The sequence below is a fragment of the Asparagus officinalis genome, chromosome 2 (assembly GCF_001876935.1).
Source record: "Asparagus officinalis chromosome 2, Aspof.V1, whole genome shotgun sequence".
NCBI classification, from domain to species: Eukaryota; Viridiplantae; Streptophyta; class Magnoliopsida; order Asparagales; family Asparagaceae; genus Asparagus; species Asparagus officinalis.
The window spans coordinates 1,155,508-1,178,763 of NC_033795.1; the positions used below are offsets into that span (position 1 = coordinate 1,155,508).

Below are 23,256 nucleotides of genomic sequence, written 5' to 3' on the forward strand. Positions count from 1 at the left end.
CATGCTCGCTCTTACCTAGCAACTGATCTCAATCACCTTCGCGAAACTTAGAGACAGGACGTCTAAGTTTTACACCCATAAAATCGTCAGAGGGATGTCGTCCGTCATGGACATCCGATGATCTGCGGATATGCGTATTCATGGCTGTCGGTAGGCGAAGCACTTCATTTGTTTTGAAAGATATAGATAAGGGGGTTTTCACCAAGTCTACTTACCTTCGTGAGTGTTTTGGGGGCCTGCAGTCATGCTGGATTTGGTACAGGTAAGGATAACGAGAATATGTTGCATCAGATGCATCCACGGCTGTTGGGTACTCCAGTACCTCCGTGCCAGAGCTCCATGCTGGCGTATGTGATGGATATCCTAGGCCGTGCTGGCCAATTCAGATGAACTGCCCCTCGTCGGAGAAGATTGTAGTAAATAATGCGGGTGGAACCGGGTCCCACTGTGTGGGTTCTCTCCTTGGAGCGTGTAGGATTTCATGGGGAAGTCAAACGTGAAGAAAGCGTGTGCTCGTCTTTTGAACTTGAACCCTTTGAACGCTGGCAATTACATTCTTCTAGCAAGACAGTATATGCCTCGGCTAAAATGTGGGAAGGAAGTAGCAGAATAAAGAAACTTTGAGTAAGAGGTCATCGTGCAGAAAGTCTGGGATGCGTTGAGTCTCGAGTGAAGAAACAAGTTTATCACTCTTTTGGTGTCTTTGATGAAAGTGAATCCACGGAATTGAACAGTCATGCCTGATAGTGCGGGGTACAGAGATGAAGGAGACCGTGGTTACGTATCCATAACCACGAAAGTTTGTGCTCTATGATCTCGACCAGGAGGAGAAGAGCGCATTTTGTTGGGTACAGTGAGAAAATTGCTCTGCCCCTTTGGCTTTATAAATAGTGGCGGGAAAGTCATCAGGAATGCACCAAGAACTTGAAGGTGTGTGAGGGGATTGCCTACTGTCCCACAAATTCCATCTCCAAGTTTGAATATGAGAGACTTGTGAGATGTAACGGATTCACCCATTTCAGAGATGGAGTTTGCTCATGTTTTAGATTAACTGGTGAATGTGACAAGCGAAGAAGTAAGTTTCCACTCAGCTAGTTTTGAAAATGTGTAAGCAATATAGCGTGACATACAGATATGACTTAATGAGTTTAAGATAGAATAACAGCAATTTGTATTGAAATGGAGGTCTATGGAGCGACGTAATTACTGTGAGTTTATTCGTTTTGCACTTCTTTTATATCCTTTAAACGATATGCAATATCATTGATTAGATTCACATGCATTTGGATATCTTGGTCCACAATTTACAAAAAAAACTCTCGGCACCTATAAACCAGAAAATATTAGGAAGTAGCCGAGTGGTATTTTGGTTTGGTTTTTGTTGGTTTTGTGTTGGCTTTGGGTTCTGTTTGTGGGGTAGAGTGAGGTTAGGGATTAAAAATCCTATGAAACATCTGCAGTTGGTCTGAGAGTTACCAACTTGCATTTTGGAATGTTGGCGCGTTGAGACTCTAGCAACTTTGCATATAATGCTGCCAATTTTCTAGTATTTCTATTGTTTACTTTGATTCAGACTTTATGGGCCATGGATATGTGTATGTCAGCATCGTTTCTCTGGTTCAGTAGTTCGCGTGCGTGTCTCCTTCTGCAGACTCGCTCGTGAATTGAAGGCTGAAGCCAAGTTACTTTTCAAAGCTACTTTTAATATTTTAATTATAGAATTGTTTTCCTCGTAGTTTATATAGGCTATTTTTATTTTAAAAAAATATTACTATATACACAGCAATACCAAATTGGCGACATATATGTTTTCCAAAATAAAAGAAAAAGATGGAAAGTAGAGTTACAAGCACATCACTTCTTCTTTTCATATAATTTCCATTCTCTAAACAGCTTTGACATCCTCAAATACTGGCTACTCAGTTACCGAGAATTCGCTGCGTCTGCAACATAGCGAATCTCTAACCATCAATAGGCAAGGTCTTGCTCTTCCTCCCCACCTCCTACCTCGCGGCACCATCACACTTGTATGAGTCGGCACGACAGTCCATGACAAGATTTGCTCACTAGAGTTCCGGTTGGAGATAGGCCCTTCTTAGTCTCTTACAGGTTACTTTCAAACTCAAAATTTGACGATCGATTCCGCTACCTACAAAATCATTCTTAAGGAGGTCGGCTAGGCTCGATGAGCCAGGCGAAAAGATTTACTTGAAATCGGATTAAGGTTTTGATGCTACAATGCGTGTACAAGCTTGTCAGTATTTTAGTACAGGAATGCAATTAATGTCATTTGCGGTTTGCAAGTTTCTCTCGATGGAGCCTCGCCAGGATGGAGTTCATCAGGATGCTCTTTAAGGTCCTGTGGTTGCCTCACGTTTGTTAAGGATATCACTGCTGGTGCTCGGGCAGTCTCCCACCACCGGTCCGTTCCTCAAAGTCCTTATGCGTTCTTTTTGTCTAAGATGACAAGTTCGGCTGGATGCCAACCCCTGAACCGTGGCGTGTCCTCTTTCTTTGTGCTTTACTTGATCAGGGTCACCTCTGCTTTTCTCCTACCCCTCCACCAAGGTTCCAATGCGGCCCCTCATATCGTTGACTAACTTAGTAATATGGAGGCTCTAAAATCATACGATCACCAGCGTTGACAAACCATACTAAATCCATTTTCTATGTAGCATCTCCAACTTTTCCAGCCTCACATAACGCGTTAGAGGTGCCTGAAGTCTGCTGAGGTTTCCAGGGATCTTTGGTGCCCCAAGGATGATTTATTCGTTACCATTCTTCATACCAAGACCCTCGATGAACCTATAGCACGTCAAGCACACACGGTTGCGCTTTATCACTGAAAAGCTTGTGTCACTAACAAGTTTGATTGCAAACATATCTCAAATAAGTTATATGTGTTTATGTTGGTTTTGCCTTATATTTAACAAGATGAAGTATGGTCTCCGGATTTGGGCTTCTTAGTATACGCAACGTGTTCTCTTTTTTGTGTGGGCGCATTGAGTTTTCACATCCTTCATTCTTGGATGGATTTGTATCAGCTAAGATTAGGTTTTCGGCTTCTGTATTTGGATATTGACATAGCGCTTCTAGCATTTTGTAATAAGTACCTCTGGTATTTATTCTGAATCCAGACTTGTAGGGCCATGTATATTGTTGGCTTACTGCCAGGTATGCCCCCCCCCCCCCCCCCCCCCCCGCGGGAGGGGGTGCCTCTCATGTATATATGTATGTGTTAGGTTGCTGTTAACAATGCTCAGCCGACTTATGTTGCGTTATCGTCACGAATGCTTCTGTGTTTAGACTTATCATACACTCTGTTGGTGTTTTGTTTATTGTTGAGCCCCCCCCCCCCCCCAAAAAAAAAAAAACAAAAAAAAAACATAGTTCTCCCCTCCAACCGTTTATGCCCTCTTTTTGATTTTGTGTTCCTGCTGGACTTGTTCAAATATTGTCAATCAGTCTCGACTATTTGAATGCCCTTTTTCATATCCCCAAGTATGTCGCGATATCAACCTCTCATTGAAGGATTCATGATTGTTCGGTTTATATTAGTACATCGCCTCAAGCCATCTATTACCCGCAAACAGACATATATCCCGGATGCACGTCAAGTGTGTGTGTATCTTATCTATGATATGATAGCGGTCTATGTGTTGTGCACCCGCGCGGAGGGGAGCGCGGACACCATGTGCCTTATTCTGTTTGCACGGTGCATGGTGTGGTAACTTTCGTGCATGTCGTCACTGTTCTGTGTCTATTTCTACAGGCCTAACAACTTCATACAAGTATGGTTCTCATTTGCCTCATACCTCCTTTCTCGCACTGTTGTCTGCTTATTGCCTGCGCCAAAGGTTTGGTACTAACATTACTTATCCGCCCATCATAGATGCCTTGCCTTCTAAATTGGGTGTGTTCCTCAACAATGGGTTGGTACTCTTTGGTCAGGATTGATCTTGTACGCGAGAAATCGTGAATCAAGGCCTCGATACCTCCCTGCATATCCAATAATCGTATATCACGCAAATCATATACCAGTCGTCGGATAGTGGCAGCGGCTACCGCCCAGCAGTAACACTACCGATACCTCCGTCCGCAGACCATGTACTGGATTATGGCCTCCAGTTCTATCAGATTCGCGTGTTGGGCTTCTGTGTGCGTGAAGCCCACATTTCGCTGTATGTAGTTATAGAAAAGGTGGATCGGGCCTCATGCATGGTTACTGGAACAGTAATCCACCTTTGCTTATCATTTTGTTACTTTGGGATACCATCTATCGGTCGAGCTTTGCGGAATCCCTAACTGGTTCTAAATGGACACTTTAATCCCCTCTCTCATCTCCCCTTTTCATCTCTAAGTCAACACAAAAAAGTGATCAATTTCTTCGGTCGTCGATCACTAATTTCGCGCAGTGATCACTACGCATGTTTACTTGGGATTAACTAACATTTTTTTCTCTGTCTTGGGGTTTGTATCCTCTGAAACGTTGTGGTTTGTCCGTCGGCCTAGCTCCTCCTGTCGAACAGCACTCCAACCGCCTCCATTCTGGTAGCGTAGACTTTAGACATTGGCAGAGAATCTCGGGTTCAGCAGAATTCCGGGTGGCGGTCGACCGGCCGGTCGACCGCATTCGTGCACAAGGCTTCCTGTGCGTCTGGAAGGAGATCGGTCGACCGGTGCGGTCGACCGACGGTTCTCTGGAGTTTGGGTTTTCTACTGAGAGCTGGTCGGTCGACCGGGCCGGTCGACCGGAATTGATCGCGGTCGACCGGACCGGTCGACCGACGAAGCGGATATCAGTTTTTCCAGTTTTTTGACCCGTTTCGTTTTGGATTTGTATAAATACCATTTGGGTGTTTTTTAGGGTTAAGAGCAAGGACGAATTTGAGCAGATTGAGAGAGTTTTCTTTGGGCTTCTATTCTAGGAGCAATTGGAGAGATTGAGAGTTGATTGTTGAGGGTTTATGAGAGATTTGTAACCTTAGTTTGTTCCTCTTGATTTCTAATAGTGAAAACTCCCACCTCCTTGCCCCGTGGACGTAGGCATCTTGCCGAACCACGTAAAATCTGGTGTTTGATTGTTTGTGCTGTTGATTTTGGTTAATTGTTTATCTTTCTCGGCGATTGTTTTGGTTTCTCGAGGCACAACAATTGGTATCAGAGCTCCGGGCTACGCTTGGGCTATTTTGGAGGAGTAGATCGCTTTGGAAGTTCACTAGGGCTTCGTTTGGTGATAAATGTGGGATCTTTTTCAGTAAAAATCTCGTCTTTTTCAGTTTGGATCTATTTCTCGTTTGTTTCCGCATTGGTTTGGTGGTGCTTTGAGATATATGGCTGAAAAAGATAAAAGTGGGGAGGGTTCTTCTGGTGTGAAGGCCGTCCAAAGTTTGAATATACATTCTATGAAAATAGATGTGGAAAAGTTCAACGGCACAAATAATTTTGGACTTTGGCGATGCGAAGTCATGGATGCGCTAAATGCGCAAAATTTGGAAGATACATTGGAGTTGGACGGGAAACCGGCCGACATTGATGAAAAGGTTTGGAATAAAATGAATAGAACGGCGTGTGGTGTGATTAGGTCTTGCCTTACCCAAGACCTTAAATATGATGTGATGAATGAAACTTCGGCAAAGAAGATTTGGGAGGTCCTAGAGGGCAAATATTTGACGAAGAGCATCGAAAATCGTTTGCATTTGAAGAGGAGGCTTTATCGCTTCCAATTGAAGAAGGGGACATCCATTAGTGATCACATGAACCACTACACGAAGCTACTTGCAGATTTGGCGAATGTAGATGTCAAGGTTGAAGACGAGGACAATGCATTGTTGTTATTGAGTTCCTTGCCTGACGAGGAATATGAGACCTTCGTCCTCACTCTTATTAATGGAAAGGCATCACTTTCGTATAGTGAGGTCACCGCAGCCCTTGTGAATTATCAACTTCGAAAGAAGGACAAGGAGACTTCCATCGAGCCGGTTGCTGGTGCATTGGTTGCAAGAGCTAGAAGTCCAAACCGTGGAAGAAGGTCGCAGTCTAGAGTGGGGCATCCTGCAGTTGGTAGGAATCAGTGTGCCTTTTGTAGAGAGGATGGACATTGGAAAGCCGAATGCCCAAAATTGCAAGCTGTGAAGAATAAAGGGAAAGCTATTCAAGCTTCAGAGGTGAATATTGCCAAGGCTAGTGGCGATGTTTCTGATTCAGATTCTTCGGGCTATTCGTGCCCAGCTCTTCCGTCAGTTGATGTTGCCGACTCCACCGAGTGGATGTTGGATTCTGGTGCTACTTACCACATATGCCCTAGAAGGGATTGGTTCTCCAGCTTTCAGGAGTTGGAAAGAGGGGATGTTGTTCTCATGGGTAATGATCACAGATGCCCTATTAGTGGTATTGGTACCGTTCGGATTCGGATGAGTAACGGGATGATCCGGGAGTTGGCTGATGTGAGGTTCGTTCCTCAACTGAGGAAGAACATCATTTCACTTGGGGTATTGGAGGCATCGGGCTATAGGGTGACCTTGGCGGATTCTCGCTTGGAGGTCACATCGGGGTCCATAATTGTGATGAAGGGAGTCAGGCGGAGTAACTTGTATTATCTGCTTGGGAGCACGGTAGTTGATAGGGCTCTGACTACTTCTATGGCTAGACTGTGGCATTGTTTGGTGCTGGGATATATTGTTGGTTATACCGTGCACAGATTGTTGAGGAGTGCTATGACCTGCAGATTGAAGTCCTGTGAGCACATTGGTATGAGCGAGAAGACCGAGGTGGAGTTCAGCACTTCTATCCATCGATCGAGAGGTCTTATTGGAAGTGTTCAGTCAGGCATTGGGGGGCTTTCCGAGGAGGCATCATCGGGAGGTAATCGTTATTTTGTTTCCTATGTTGAGGATTGTACTAGGCATTTTTGGGTTGCAACCAAATCCCGTTGGTATAAAGCCCTAGTAGTCCGTAACAGTTTGAGGAGGTGTATGGGCAGAAAGGTTACCAGTCGTACTTATTCTAGTAGGAATCCTTTCTTGCATTGGTGCCGAGCTCATGGCAGTTGGAGACACTTCAAAGGAGAGGAAACAGTGGGGCGACATGATGAGATGACGGATTCAGTGAGCCGTTCTTTTCTGGAGGAGGATCGGTATTGGTTGTCGAGCAGTGGATCTGGTATTCGGGCTTCGACACGATTGGGCCATCTTATGAGGTTGCCGACTGCTGCGTATAGAGTTGTTAGATCTGGTGGAGCTGCTTCAGATTTTGGTTGGCGTCAGATATTTGGCTACCCAGCACTTGGTCACATCGCTGATGTGAGATTGGATCTGATTGTGCATTCGGGATTCAGGAGTTCATTCGGTTATCAGTTGGGAGCTTCTGAGTTTGGTCTGGGCAGGTTTGTCACTTTGGACTCTCGGCAGGTGGAGAGTATTGATCAGGTCAGAGGGATATCGCAGCAGGTGGAGGTTGATGCTACTCCACATTGGGTGGGGATTTTCCCACATACTCCAGATCATTCTGCATTGGTTGGGATTCCAGCTGAGGTGACACAGCGTGGGAGTTATTTATTTATGGGTGCAGATGATGAGGTGGTTGATTTGGATGCAGCTGGTGGATATGTTTTGGATACGGCCATTGTTACATCTCAGGTGGAGGTGTTTGGATCGCTTCAGTTTGGGGTCGTTGATGATGCTATCAGGCGCAAGTTGGATTGAGGGCCCTTTGGAGGCCCATTGGGTGAACTACGTGAAGGCTTGATTCCTTGGGCAAGAGGATACGTAGGCAGTCTTTATGATGCAGCCGATTTGGTGAGCGACATCGACATTTGGGGTGAGTGTTCGCACTCCCATTTGGGTCTCAGCAAGTGAGGCATTTGGTGTAGTCGGTGTAGGCTCAGTTGTTTGGTGAGTAGACACAGTTGGTTTGGGGTTGAGTGTTCGCACTCCCGTTTGGATCTCGACGTGTTGTGATTGGAGTCCGTTGTCATGAGTCCGTTGCCATGGCGTACTGGATGCAACAGTTGAGGTATTGGTTTGATAGGTGTCGGCTCAGTTTGGTAGAATCTTCGCCGAGGTGGAGAGATTGTTGAGGGTTTATGAGAGATTTGTAACCCTAGTTTGTTCCTCTTGATTTCTAATAGTGAAAACTCCCACCTCCTTGCCCCGTGGACGTAGGCATCTTGCCGAACCACGTAAAATCTGGTGTTTGATTGTTTGTGCTGTTGATTTTGGTTAATTGTTTATCTTTCTCGGCGATTGTTTTGGTTTCTCGAGGCACAACAAGAATGAGGTGGAATGAAATGGTCATTCTCACTTCTCATTCCCCGATACTAAACGTACCTATTTTTTAGAAATTGGAATGACCATTTTCACTTTTTGTGTGAATGAACATTCCAAGTGAATTGATAAAGAATTTTGTGGGAATGAACATTCCAAGTGAATTGATAAAGAATGATCATTCTCATTCGAGTGAGAATCAAATTAGTTACATAATTTTTAATTATACCCCTATTGATAATAAAAATAAATCTTTAATATAACATATGCATAACATACACCTGAGAGATAACATGTGCATTAGTATAAAACATAGCTAGATTAATATAACCTATGCAAAAATAAACATTAACGATAAAATTGTTTAGTTATTATCGTTAATGTTTATTTTTATCTTATTAAAAATCTATGTTGTTGTAATGATATTTTTAGGAAATAAGATTTCATTCTCACTTGTGAACTAGTGATACCAAACATGAGAATAGGAGTGGGATTTTCATTCTAGCTTCATTCTACAAACACATCCAAACAAGAGAATAGGAATGACAATTCTATTCCCACGTACATTCCATTCTATTCTTTCTTCTATTCCATTCTCATTTGATCTCGCCGACCAAACGAGGCGTAAATTTCCAACACGGAAAATATTCGGGGCAGGAACAGATGCAAACCCGATTACTAAACAGTCATACCCATATGAAACCCGACCCGAAACCCATCCTATTTCTTCATTCCCTTTTCTTAAACCCCCAAGACTCAAAAACCCCTAAACCCTTCAAAAAAAACCTAAAATCGCCATGGTATTCTCCTCCTCCCTCCGCCGCGTCGCCTCGTCGGCCGCTCCTCTATTCGCCCGCTCCCTCGGCCGTACTCTCCTCCGTCAAACCTCCGACGGCCGCTTGTTGCAGAGAGCAATCGGATCAAGAACCGATCTTGGGTTCTCTTTTCCTCAAAGGTCGCAGTTTTCTTCGCTTGCTTTGAAGGCTGCTTCTGATTCTGAGCTTGTTAAAGTCGTCGAATCTGAGATTCAGTGTGCTGAGGAGTGTGATGATCACGATCGGGTATTGCTCTCAATTTTCTAAAATTTTCTACATTTCCCCCCTCAATTTGTAGACAATTTGTTAGTTTCTGTTGGTGATCTCGATTCAGCGAATAAACCTCAAGTTAAATCTCTGCAACTACAACAAATAAAAGAGGAAATGCTATAGAGAACATTTGCAACTTAAGCAATACCAGTAATTTTGCAGAAATTAGGATTTGTACCAAAAGAACGCTAATTTGGCCATTTCATCATTTTTTAAAAATAGTAGGAATTTTTTAGGAAATTTCCCCCAATTTACCTTAATCTCTAGAAAATTATTTCTTTTTCCTTGAATATTTCAGTGTTTGGTGATATTCAGCGGATACAAACCAAGTTTTAATCTTGCAACCACAAAAGAGGGAGATGTAATAGAGAACCTTTGTTATATACCAAACCAACTAGCTTACTGTAATATGAATTGTATAGAAGGACGCAAAATTTGTGGTTTTCTATCTTGTTCTTTGTGTAGTTATTGGAGGTAACAAACATAGATTTCCAAGAAGAAAATGCTTTCCTTTTAGAACTTTAAATATCACTAGCTCACATTCAGTATGGATTAGAGAGAAATTGCCATGTTTTTCTCGGCCTGTGATCAAGTTTATTTACTACAGACTCTATCAGATAAATGATTTGTGGAAAATTAACTCTTTCTGTAATTTTTAGTGCATCATTTTCAAAAGATTATACTGGCTTTAGTTTATTGTATTAGAGACCTAGGAAGAATACAATCTAAAAGCTAGTTGTTACTTGTTAGACGGATGAAACCAACTCTTCATAGATACATATCAGAATTCACATAGCAAAATTGGCAAGTGGACTTTAATGTATCATCATACTTCTGCAAAACGACATCTACACTTGTTGAATTTGCACCCCACAATTATAGTTAGAAATTATGGTGTTTGACTCTATACCTTTCTCGGGTCTAAATTCACTTGTATGAGGCAGTTGCATGGAAGAAACCCAATTTCCATATAAGCACTCTATGTAGTCAATTTAGAACTAATGAGCAGATAAATTTGGATTCAACCTACTCTCAAGTTGCTTAGATGAAATAATAGTCAACCCCTTCAATCAGTGAGATAGAAACTGATGTATTGTAACATTATTAATTAGGAATCATATCAAATGGGCAACTCAACCATTTTCTGTTTGAATAGGTAGAAGAAATACCAGAAGGATTCCCATTCGAGATCCAAGATGAGAAGGGAACGAACATAATCACTTTGAAGAGGAAATTCAAAGATGAGAACATTGAGGTTACAGTTTCCATGTCAAGCCTCGTCACTGGAGAAGAACCTGATGGGGACGTTGCTAACAATAACAAGAATGATGATGATGAAGGTGAAGCTGGTGAGAGCTCCAGCCAATCTAGCCTCCCACTGACTGTGAATATTAGCAGAGGACATGGGCCGAGCCTGGAATTCATCTGCACTGCTTATCCTGATGAGATTACAATAGATGCCATGTCAGTTAGAGAAAATGCATCAGAAAAAGAGCAAGAAATGCTTGCTTATGAAGGTCCAGATTTCAAGTAAGCATCAAAGTCAATTTCCTACTAGCATAATATTAGATAAGTTCTACTAAACTATATATCATGAATTTTGGAGGGTTCTGCACAAAGATACTGCTATTAGTTTTTTTATTAGAGAAAATTATCATGAACATTCATAGTTGCGGAAAATACGATGAACTATTGAAATTTGTTGCTAATGTTGTTATGTCTTGGATAAAATGCCTAAACTACTCTTATTTATAGCTATCAATCCACAAAATTTGGGGTTCTAGAAGATATAAAAAGTACATGAGAGCAAGATTGCATGCCATGTGTGAATTACATGATATCCTAATTGTCTTCACTCTTCAGTTATGATAGTTTAGCAAAAATCTCTAATAAAAAAGTTTAATGCTAGTTTTATGCAAAACACTCCAAAGTTCATGATATTCTTAAGAAATTTACCCTATATCTTTGTGTAGCATTTATGTGTAATGGTTTGGTAAATAAACAAATTTCGCTGTTTTTGGTAGTGATTTGGATGAGAACCTCCAGAAGGCTTTCCACAAGTATTTGGAGCTGAGAGGCATCACGCCCATAACAACCAACTTCTTGCATGAGTACATGATCAACAAAGACAGTCGTGAGTATTTGCACTGGCTGAACAATTTGAAGGAGTTTGTTGAGAAATGATTTATGTCAACTGTTCAGAGGTTTTTTAAGTTTACTAGTTTATTTTTCTTGACGATGTGAGGTTATTTTCGTTGGTTGTGTATTCAAGCGCATTGGCAATGCAATTCTAGATTATGAAAGTAGTATCCAAAATTCTAACAATGTAAGCAGTAATCAAATACGAATGATGTACCCGTGGGTACCTGCTATACTTTAATGAGCGTTGGGGTCATCTGAATATTTTGCTTGATGCTGCAATGTACATTCTCTTCCGTCATATACTTTGCGGCTCTAAACAGCTTCGTTGTGCAGGTCTTTGTGTGTTGCTGTTGTCCTCGTTCAACTATTTTATTTCATTTGATTTTGCTTTATTGTTATTTTTATAAGCATTTCCCTTCAACTCATCGTCAACTAGATTGTGTTTCTGACTCATAAAGAGTGCATGTTGAAAACGTTGAGTTACTATATAGGTAATCGACAGAACTTGTGATACAGCCACATGCCAAACGGTTCTGAAAAGGAGTCTAGTTGTAATTCAAATTGCAATTTATAGATGGAATTTTCGAAAGACCGCAGTTACGTGTACTTATCTAGGAAGCAGATATTTAGCTAATTAAGATCATAATTGTATACGCTACTCTAGAGAGAGGAGGAGGGAGAGCTAGAGAAGGAATATGAGCGTGCAAGGAAAAATCTGAGGGTGTTTTTTGACGTTAGAGAGAAATCTGAGGGTGTTTTTTTGATGTTCTTTTAAATGTGTTCAATGGAACTTGTTAACACACAATGACGCGTTAAACTTTTGGAAAATGACAGGTTTTAAAATCTCATGTGAGACCCGGTGCACTGTAGCAAATGAGAGAGGGTGTGGTTGAGGTTGTGGTTAGGGGTGTACCCCTAGTGTCACCCAAAACTTTTTGTCCTAATAGGTTGCTGTAGCAATCCCCTGTATCATGGACCTCCGCAAATAAATAAATAAATAAGTAAAACTAAAAAAAAAAAATTCTCCAGTTTCGTTCTACCAGTCTCAAATGCTCTTAGGCTCAAGTTCGCTTCCTTAGCGATTAAATAAGGAAGCGATTAAATAAGCGAATTTTCTAAAAAAATTATCGGAAAAGAATAGATGTAATTAGAGGCAAATGAAACTAGAGGAGAAAAGGAATATGAATTTACCTTTCAATTGAAAGGAAAAAATATTCAACCAAAGAGTTTACCTTTAAAGTTGGTTTAACTTCAAAGAATTTGTGCCTAATTTAAACGTTAAAAAAAATATCATAGCACTTTCCAACGTACATAATCGCTGTTACAGCCCAATATAAAGTACTGTTTAATGTTTATCAAGAAGAAAAGCATCCAATCTCAACGTTGCTATCTCTCACAAAATTGGCACAACACTACGTAATATTTGTGTAAGCTGAAATCTCAAGAGGAAACCGTCAAAATATATATATATATGCTACAGATTAGGGATGACACAAAGCTTCCTCATACATGATGATAAAAAGGTAGCCTCAGACAAGTCATCAACATTACTTCATACAAAGAAAAAAACTTTGACGAAAATTGCTAGAGCAAATTGCAATACCAAGGCACTAGCAACTAACACCATGAGGTCATGGCTCTCCTCAGTGTAAACCTTCAAGTTCTCGTAGATGAACCATGACGATGCTGTACCGGCAAGAATTATGATGATCCAGCGGATGAACTCGACAGGAATGACCAACAGCAACTGAAATGCGATTCAAAGGAATAAACAATCAGCTTAGAGAAGGGGGTTTTGTTTTCTACATGTGCAATTTAACTCACAATTGTGATTATTTATAGGACAAAAACAACACAAGTCAAAAGGCAAGAGGGGAAAATTAGAAAGTATTCCAATCAAGCCCAAAAAGAATTGTTTGTAAACATGTAGTATGTTAACTGCCCCCCAGATTCTCTGTCAGTCTGATAATAATGAAGGGAACTTTGTTTTCAACATGTTCAACTAAACTCACAATTGTAAATATTTAATGAACAACAACGGCACAAGTCCAAAGGTAAGAGGGAAAAATTAGAAAGCATTCCAATCGAGACCAAAACAAATTATTTGTACGCATGTAGTATATTAAACTGCCCCCCCCCCCCCCCCCCACACACACACACACACACACCCAAGATCAAATACGAAGAAGCTTTCAGGTATACAGATTTTACAGCATAAATTTGGAAACTTATATGAACATGTAAGAAGCCTCAGTGCTAATTACATATGCTACCCCATCAAAGTTTTTGAGCGCATCAGATATATAGCAGATTTACACCAGTATAACCATCAGTCTGAATTTACAAGTTCAAGCACTTTCACCATACACATTTAGAATATTCAAAGTTTAGCGCAGGTGTGTGCTACAGTCACACAACGCATTAACCCAACTATATACAGCATTTCAACCCAATTATATAAACAACCTCTTCAAAATCTAAAGCTACTAAGAGATGATTGATTAAAAAAGCAACAGAAGCCATTAACCAGGAGTCATGGCTTCACATGTCTCTCCAAATATGACGAGGTTAAAAAGGAAAAAGAAAAACCATATGTTCTAGATTAAAAGTATGCAAGTGGAACCTGAATAAAGTGGATGCAACTTCCTTGAGCTTTTTCAGGTTAGTACTAGAAGATTACTGAGGTCGGATATATGGATATGGATACACTAGGCTTAAATATCCCCTTCCAATCCTTGGTTTAAAATTTAAGCAAACAAAGCCGAAGGTTTCAAATCCACCTGCTTAAATGAATAACACTTCTCTTGTATGGACTCTTCAAGAAAGGCTTTATACATTTCAACCAGACCCCAGAAGATTTTCCATGCCTCCATGCAAATCCTAGGTGTGAGTTTAGCAATAAAAAAGACTTCCACATAACTTCATGGTATTTGTGGAGGAACATTATAATACTTATGCACTTACACATCTGAAGGTATTAACTTGAACATTGATAACGAAGAAACAAAGAATAGATTATCAGTACTACTCTGTTCAACGTACCACTATAAGCTGTTAACATTCTTTTTAGATGTAGATGGTAAGCCAATGACCATCAGAAATGGATACTTACAGAACTTGGGATAAAGACGAACAGAGAATATCCCCACATGCACCATAAACGTATTAGACTTGCATTGGTTCCCAAATACTGAAGCAAGAAGTAAAATGCAGCTGGTACAAGAAGTGCATAGCCATAAACAATGCTTGCTGCCCATTTCACATATGTGACATCAAAGCTCCATATTACATCTTGTTCATATCTCTGGTGTATCAGATAAGTAGCACAATTTCCAAGGGCAGCAAATATAAATACCAATGTTGTAGTGATCCAAACAGGGCCATACCTACAAAAATCAAAGTTTTGACATAAAAAATCTCACAAGATAATAAATGATCTTCAGTTATAGTGACCCCAGATGATAACAGAGATGGTCATCCAATGAAACAAGACCCCACAAGAGAGTCAAAAAGATGAAATCAAGAAAAAGAAGAAAAAATTTGTTAGCAGTGTATAGCACAGGAGTAAAAAGTAGGTAAAGTGGGTTTACATATGTGGGCTAGTGATATTTTCAAACATTAAGAAATAATAGTCATCAGAGAAGGGAATCTCATGTCTGCTTTATTTTAAATTTTTTTGGGTTTTAGTTTCAGATTTTCAGTACATAATAAGTCCAGGAAGGAATATGACCAGGTAATTAAATACAACGTTAGACTCATTTTAATAACTACATGTGGACTGCCTACGTTTTTAAGGTGAATACTACTCATGGAGTTCAACATTAATTCCATGATTAAGTCCATATTGCATGCCTTCCCAACTAAAGCTATCTCACCGTTGAATATTCATACGCTTGTATCCAAAATTTTGTCATATCTAAAACTACACTTCAAATCCGTCATATTTGCCATTTTAAGTTTAAATTTATAAGCAGATCCATGTAAGATAAAGAGGGGGAAGAAGGATTGAAAGAGAATGACTCACATATCAGGATTTGTGTCAATCTTTCTATAGAAATCATTTGTTGGATACACAGAACTAATGAGCCTATCAACAACAATATCACTATCAACATTGAAATATGGCTGGTAGGATGAAATGCTAAAGAACCCCTTCCAATTGCTTGTTGTTTGTTCACCTCCATCTGCATTTGTAGAAGCAATGAATATCATGCATAAGCAAGCAAGAACAAAGAAATTGAAACATATATATCAGTCATAACTAATGGGCTGGATATAACATAATAAAACAAAAGGTTATAAAGCTATGCTTTTAGTTAACAGGCATTGTTTTTTTCAGAATACAATTATATGTGAATAACAAGTGAAAGTACATGGTTAAAACATAAACCTAAGTCTAGAGTAAAGGATACAGTAACCAATTCAATTAGACAACTTCAAATATGCACTGTGAATCACCTAAGGGGGCAAAAAAGAAGTGTATAAGTATTTTGCGGCCGAACAAGGCACATTTACGAGAAATCAAAACAAAAAAGAAAGAACATGAAGGAAAAGATGCCTCCTCGAGATATTATAATCATTAGACGTTGGTTTGAGAAATTATTGCCATATCTAAAACTACACTTCAAATCGAAGAAAACTCCGCAAACATGAATTATCAATAAAACAATTAAGAAATTATTACCGTACGGGGTCCCAGGGGATTGATAACCTCCGTTGTTGGGCGGAAAGATTTGCAATTTTGCATTTGGAGCGGCACCTCCTAGACAACCAACACAGCAAACTTCACGGATCTAAATTTAAAAAATTAAAAATATAAAAAAAAAACATAATAAGGAAACGGGAATCGCAGCCCTACTTTCACTTGTAGTCGGCTTTTTCTCTTCAGTAATCACAGCCTGCAAACAAAATCTCAAATCAATTCACTCAAACAACCAAGTAATCGAGAAATTATAAGAAAAAAAAAATAAAAAAAGGGATTGAGAGCGCGCGCGCGAGAGAGAGAGAGAGAGAGAGTACGGGAACTGAGCCGAGCAAATGGCTCGAAGGGAGACTGGTATAACCCTCCTCCATTGTAGAAGGCGATCGAAGCTCTTAGATCGCCATCTCTGATACAAAATCTTGGGGGTTTTTTTTCCTTTTCTTTTAATCAGGTTACTGGAGCTAAAAATACCCTAGAAATTGGAATTCTCTCGGAGAACGGGAGAGAACAGCGAGGGATCCGAAGTATGGCCGATGTCGTGTCGAAAACTTTTTGGCGTGCGGCGAGGGGAAATTTTTGAAATACACCTATTCAAAAAATAATTATCAAGTTGGACCTGTTTGCAAGATATTTATTAAGATTGGCCTAGTTTCGGCGACGTCTCGGGCAAAAGTGCAAAACAAGTTTGATTTTTGAATGAAATTTTTCTGAACCCTATGGCCCCGTTTGGCAAAGGGTTAATGAAGAGGGGGTTAAAGAGAAGGATTAATGTTCTTAGACCATTTGATAATCCGAATGACTAAATTATTAACCCGTTAAATAAGTTTTATTTTAGCTCTTATGATCAGTTTTAGTGTTTTGGGAATAACAATGATTTTGACTATTTTCTTTATAATTAGAAGGGTTAACTCTTATTCCATCTAAATAGGAGTATTAGTAAACCCCTCATTTTGAGGGGTTAACTCATTTTAACCCCTCTAGAGGGGTTAACTTAACTCTTCTATATTTTTTATGTTTGAAAAATTATGGAGGGTTAACTCACTTTAGCCCTAATATAGATTTGTTGTGTTTGGCAGGTTAAGCAGGGGTTAAGTCTCTTTAACCCCTCACTTAACCCTTTGCCAAACGATACCTATGGGATTAGCAACCCCCTAGAGCTAATTTGTGTATTATGCTCTAGTGAATTCTCAGACTCGTACGGGTGCGTGATCTTTTTTCCTTTCAAAGTCGACCTAGTTCATAAAATATTTATTGAAATCAACCTAGTTTCAGCCAACCGTGACAAGAAACTATATCTATTTTGATAAATATTTTAAAAATAAGTTAAATTTGATGATTATTTTTTTAAAGGGTTTAGTTTAAAATTTTGTCCTGATGAATGTAACTGCTGATAACTCGCAGACGAAGACATTGCGCTCCGGAGCCCACCGTAACAGGCCGGGAAATGAAACATGGACTGTAAATTGCTGGCTCCTGGGCTAGAAGGCCCACAAGTGACGTTTACTTGCCTCACTTGCATTCAGTGGCGTAGCTAGCCTTGGCTTGCCCTGGGCAGCTGCCCAGGGAAAGAATTTAGCAGGTAAGTCATTGAACAATTAAAATATCGCGTTTTGGTATTTGGCCCATTTTTGCAAATATTTTTTGCCACATCTTTAGTGTTAAAAATCCTTGGGGGTGTACATGCAACAATGGACTAGGATTACTAAAATTTCTCCGCTTTGATTCGGCTCATGTTGACTCTTCCTATTTCGACTGCAAGCACGGAAAAAATATTTTCGGCAATGAAACTCATAAAAACATCATTGTGCAACAAGATGGGGAGATGAATTGTTTGCTAATAACATGATACTTTATATTGAAAAAGAAATTACTTCTAGCCTTTACACAAAATAAATGGTAGAGGAGTTTGATTCACAACATACTCGTAGATCACTTTTATTTTTCGCCCAGGGCAAAAAATAATTCTGGTTACGCCACTGCTTGCATTTGTTATTAAAAGAGAGATTATTGCTTATAAATATTCATAAAATTTTACAAATACATAGGCGTGCATGTCATTTTGACCTTTGTATACAGCTTCGTGCAAGAGTAATATGTTTTTTTATATGAGACCATATGTGTAAATGAGGTTGTTTTCTTTATTACTTTACCCGGCCTACAATTCTTCATCTGGTAAATGTGTATGAAAGGAGCTCATTATATAACGTATGAATTTATGATGCTATGTATTCTATATTGCTCTCATAGTTTATTTTGAACTTATTTCCTCGTATCATTGAAATTGCTATTAGATATTATAATCATTAGATGTTGGTTTGAGAATTAGCCCCTCAGATCTAAATACATTATTTGATTCCTTAATTTTCTTAAGTTGTTTCAAATAAAACCTTTAAAGGCAATAATAGAGATATAAAGATATGAGAGGTGGCGAATGTAATAATGATTTCAATGTTGCGTAGGGCCTTTTCAAAACTCTAAAGATTTAAGGGAAAAATATTGAGAAAAACCCTTGAAAATACGAGAAAGTGGACTAAGATCGAACTCATTAACATACCAACATATTCGAACGGACTAAATTACTAGATTGGTATTTTTAGTATAACCATCCTCCGAAATTCACTAGAACCCTCAAACTCCTCTGGTTCACCGAGGGCTGTTTGGTTTGTTCGTTGCATCTTGATGCGGGAAAATGGGTTTTAGAAAAAAGAAAGCCGTTCTTAAAATATGTATTTGCTTGTGATGATTATTAAATAGAAGTTGTATGAGAGATAAATGCAACTGAATTTTGTTTGGATGCATATGAACTTTGTTAGGGATGTGCTAAAATCACAAATCCGATTAAAATCAATTCTAGAAAATCACATTTTATGTAATTATCTTACGGGACAAACCCATGTTTATAAATTTTAAAATGACAAGTAAATATTTTTTTTGATAAAAACCTAAAATTTTAAACTACTAGCTCCCTAGCTCCGGTCTTTCAACGCAAAGCTCAAGCAATACGGGGTTGTTTGATTGTTTTCCTCAAAATAAAAAAAAACGAAGAAGGTTGGGAAACCATTAAATAAGTTTTTCTCTAATTTTCTTAAACAAAAATCATGAAATGGGTATCGTAAATAAATGTAGGTCACATTAACCAATAAGAAATTGACACATTAACACTTTCTTGGTTTCAAGGTGTAAATCACAAGAAAATAAAAAATGACGAAAAACTTACAAAAAGATGTATTTTTACATCCACTAGTTTTTATGCACGTGCAGTGCACGTGGTTAAATATCAAAATATTTTTCTTTTATATTTTTTTCTTACCATAAATTAGTCAGATTCATCTTGAGTTTAAATATGTAAAATTGAATTATTAGATTTACTATTTTCTTACCATAAATTAGTCAGATTCATCTTGAGTTTAAATATGTAAAATTGAATTATTAGATTTACTATTTTTTTATTTAAATATTATTAAAAATATCTTGAGTTTAAATATGTAAAATTGAATTATTAGATTTACTATTTTTTTATTTAAATATTATTAAAAATCAATGTAATAGTCATTATAAACTATAGTTATAGCAATAAAAAAATCATATTTCTTATTTCATTAAAAATAGAATTGCACAATATTTTTGGATATTATAAACTTAACTGGGACATTTTAATTGATTTCTTAAGAAAAAATATCAATTGACATAATAATATCTTCAAGTAGAATAGCAAATAAAAATAAGTTAAATTAATAATTATGTCATATTCCAAATTTTACTAATCCCAAAATATAATATGGCGTCAAGCATGAATAGCAATATCATTATGAACTAAAGTTCTGTTGATGTATTTTTAGAATCATAACTTGCAAATCAGCCATTGCAAATTATATGCATCAAGTTGGTAGGGTAAGTGCAAACGCTTGAGCTCTTTTGAAATTTGAGTATTAAGTTAATGATACCTTTAAGCAAATGATAATTAAATATAGATCATTGATAATCTACTTCATTTGTATGTGTTTTCTTGCTTTGTGATAAAGCTTTATATTTTGTTACATGCATGATGTTGTAGGCCCCTAATTACATATGTTTCATTGGTCATATATGTGATTTTTCTATAAAATATCTAGCATATGTTATCTTTAAAGGCTATCTGTTCAAACCAAGGTTTATGTTAAAAAGTATCTATTATTAATTAATAGTGTTATTTTATTCACTATGGAAGCTTTTTGATTCCAATGATTTAATATTTTAACAATCTGATTAAATAGACCTAGGGTTCCAAAAAATTCCATTGAATTTTCATGATTATAACTTTTAAAACCTAAGATTTAGGGGAATATTGACGAACAATAAGCATTCTAAGTGATTATGTCCAATAGAAATTTAAAATGCTCAATCTTCTCTGCAAATCAAACTACTATTCCTAAAGCATAAAAATGTTTGTGGGCATAATGATGCATGTTCACAATGAACAACAGTGTGGTAAAGAGAACCCACAAACCACATAACTAATGATATCTTTAGTCTCTTCGGACTGCATGTGCTTACTATCGCATGCTTCAATTTTCCTTTCTCTTACAATAAGAAACAGATGAGAAGTTTTTTAGTTAATACAACAGCCCTCAAAAGTGTCATTAACTTAATACTCAAATTTCAGAAGAGCTCAAGAAAGCACCTTTTGCGGTTATCCTACCAACTTGATGCATAGAATTTGCAATGGCTGATTTGCCGACATTCGATTTAATCAAATAAAATATATAATCAAATAAACCCAAATTAAAACAATATCAAATATGAAGATTTACCTTGATAAATGGGAGAACTTGCAACAATCAAATTCTTAGTCCTCTAAATACTGCATGAAAACTAAAGAAATTTAAAAAAATATCAATTGCCATAAAAACTAATTGCAGTGCAAAACAAGTATCACTATTAAATCAAATGCACAACATTTCTAAAGAATAATTATGAAAATGAAAAAAAAGATACATGTTGAAGGAGATGAAGTTAATATGAAAATTATGTAATTTCTTGGTTTATATATAGGCATGAGATGTTACGTGTGATAGGATAATAGTCATAATTGAAGTTCTCTTTGTACAAACATTTAAAATATAAAAATTAGAATTTGATTAGGATTGTGTTTCATTATTTATTTTGAATTTAGAGATGTTTATCAAAGTATGCCTTCGGTTTTCAAGTGCACTTAGGACATCTTTAGATGATAAATATACATTATATCGTTTAAAAAAAAGTTGAAAGGATGTAAGGTTGTGCAAGCTGGTCAACTTAGCGATTCATGACATGGGTTGCCACTTTTGTCCCTTTCACACTTCTATTGGAGTTGTATGCCAATTGAGTTTATTCTTCTACTTTGCACTCCAATTGAGTTGAAATTATGTAATCCAGAGATGGTCATCGCTGGAAATTATTATTTAATTAAATATCAAGGTATGCCTTCGGTTTAAATATGGGCGTAACAACAGCCATATTAAATATTTAATTATTCTATTGCTGTATTTTTTAAATCCTAACTTGCATTTAATTGTTGGTAGCAACAGCTGTATAACCATCATAACAAATTCTTGCGGAACAAACTAAAAATTATTTTTGAATTTGATTATGATTAGGATAGTTATACAATTTAAAAGTTAGAATTTGATTAGGATTAGGATAGTTCAAACTTTGAACTTATTTGATTTGGATTAGAATAAATCATTAAATACAATTTAAAAATTAGAATTTGATTAGTGATAGGACAGTTCAAACTTTATAGGAGTATTTTTGTCTACCGAAAATTTTTTCAAAGCTCGTGTTTTTAAAAGAAGTATGATAAATGGTTCGATTTTAAATATGCATATGACTTAGCTTATTGAACCATCTAACTGAAGTTTATGGTTTACTCTTAAAACCCTTATGAAATCATAACCATATATTTTAGAAATGTTAATAATATACCCCTCTAATTAACTTGAAGGTTTTGGTATAATGGAAGAAATATTTTGGAAAAGATAATTTGCAAACATGTCAATTGACAGGCTTCAACATTAATTATACATCTAGAATTTTATTTTCTCATAATATGAGAACCAGCCAGTATAAAAAGATTTTATAACGATGCCAATAATTGCAAGGACAGGAGTTTGTGGATTAGTGGCAATCCAACAGGATACATTGTAAATATTATAACCCACTGACTTTAAAAAGGTGGATTACATAAATATACTTTTTTGATTTTCTATATCATCCTACTAATTTTGAAATTCAAAATCTTATGAGAGGAGAGAAATTTATTTTTTGTAAATTTTTGTTAATATCCATAAAATCAGAAATTTCCTTCCTTATATAAATTGTATTTATTTAAATTGTCGAAACTTGCTATATGATCAGTACAATGAGGAATGGAGGATAAGAGGTGGAAAAAGTATTAGGTATTTGCTGGTATTATGGTAAGATATTGAATATCTTCTTGATTGCGTTTGTTAGAGATTTCAAAATTTCAAAAACTAAGGAGAAGAGGGAAAGATAATTGAAGGTATGCTATGTTGTTATGGTAACATTTTTTATATACTTTTTCTATAAGAAACACCGATTATTCCAAGCAAAACAAATCAAAGGAAAAAGTTAAATCCTATCCTCTTCGTACTTTTCTTATTTGGTAGAGTTGCGGTCAAAATTTCTTTAATTAATTTTTTTAATATTTTCTAACACTCTTCTAATTATTGCTGCGTAGAGCAAATCGCCAATGATTATTAGTAGTCACTGTTGATTGTTTCTCTTTGGTAAGGATATTTTATTTTTGAATCCATCAGTCTGTTACAGTTCAATAACTTTGAGTAATAAATACCGGGCATTCACGGATTTGATTTATGGCTCATTTGTTTGCGAAGCAAAAATAAAAATAAAAAATAAAGAAGATGAAAGGTATTTGTTTTCTATTTCGGTTTAATCAAATAAAATATATAATCAAATAAATCTATATTAAAATAATATCAAACATGAAGATTTACCTTGATAGATGGGAGAACGTGCAACAATCAAATCCTTAACCCTCTAACTTCTGCATGAAAGATGAAGA

The 23,256-nt window shown here is 37.4% G+C and overlaps 2 protein-coding genes across 3 annotated transcripts; one reads left to right on the forward strand and one right to left on the reverse strand.

Annotated features, from left to right (window-relative positions):
* On the forward strand, positions 9,004-11,789 carry LOC109829828 (uncharacterized protein At2g39795, mitochondrial-like). Its single transcript, XM_020396876.1, has 3 exons — positions 9,004-9,325; positions 10,506-10,879; positions 11,374-11,789. The coding sequence occupies exons 1-3, from the start codon at positions 9,062-9,064 to the stop codon at positions 11,531-11,533; spliced, it is 798 nt and encodes a 265-aa protein (XP_020252465.1). The 5' UTR covers positions 9,004-9,061; the 3' UTR covers positions 11,534-11,789.
* Positions 12,859-16,737, reverse strand: LOC109829829 (protein YIPF1 homolog). Of its 2 annotated transcripts, none has more exons than XM_020396878.1 (6): positions 16,511-16,737; positions 16,350-16,389; positions 16,176-16,274; positions 15,516-15,675; positions 14,604-14,877; positions 12,859-13,238 (listed from the first exon to the last, which is right to left on the reverse strand). In XM_020396878.1, the coding sequence occupies exons 1-6, from the start codon at positions 16,562-16,564 to the stop codon at positions 13,044-13,046; spliced, it is 822 nt and encodes a 273-aa protein (XP_020252467.1). In that variant the 5' UTR covers positions 16,565-16,737; the 3' UTR covers positions 12,859-13,043. The 2 variants fall into 2 exon arrangements, with proteins under 2 accessions (XP_020252467.1, XP_020252468.1); XM_020396879.1 differs by having other exon boundaries at positions 16,176-16,253; positions 16,511-16,736.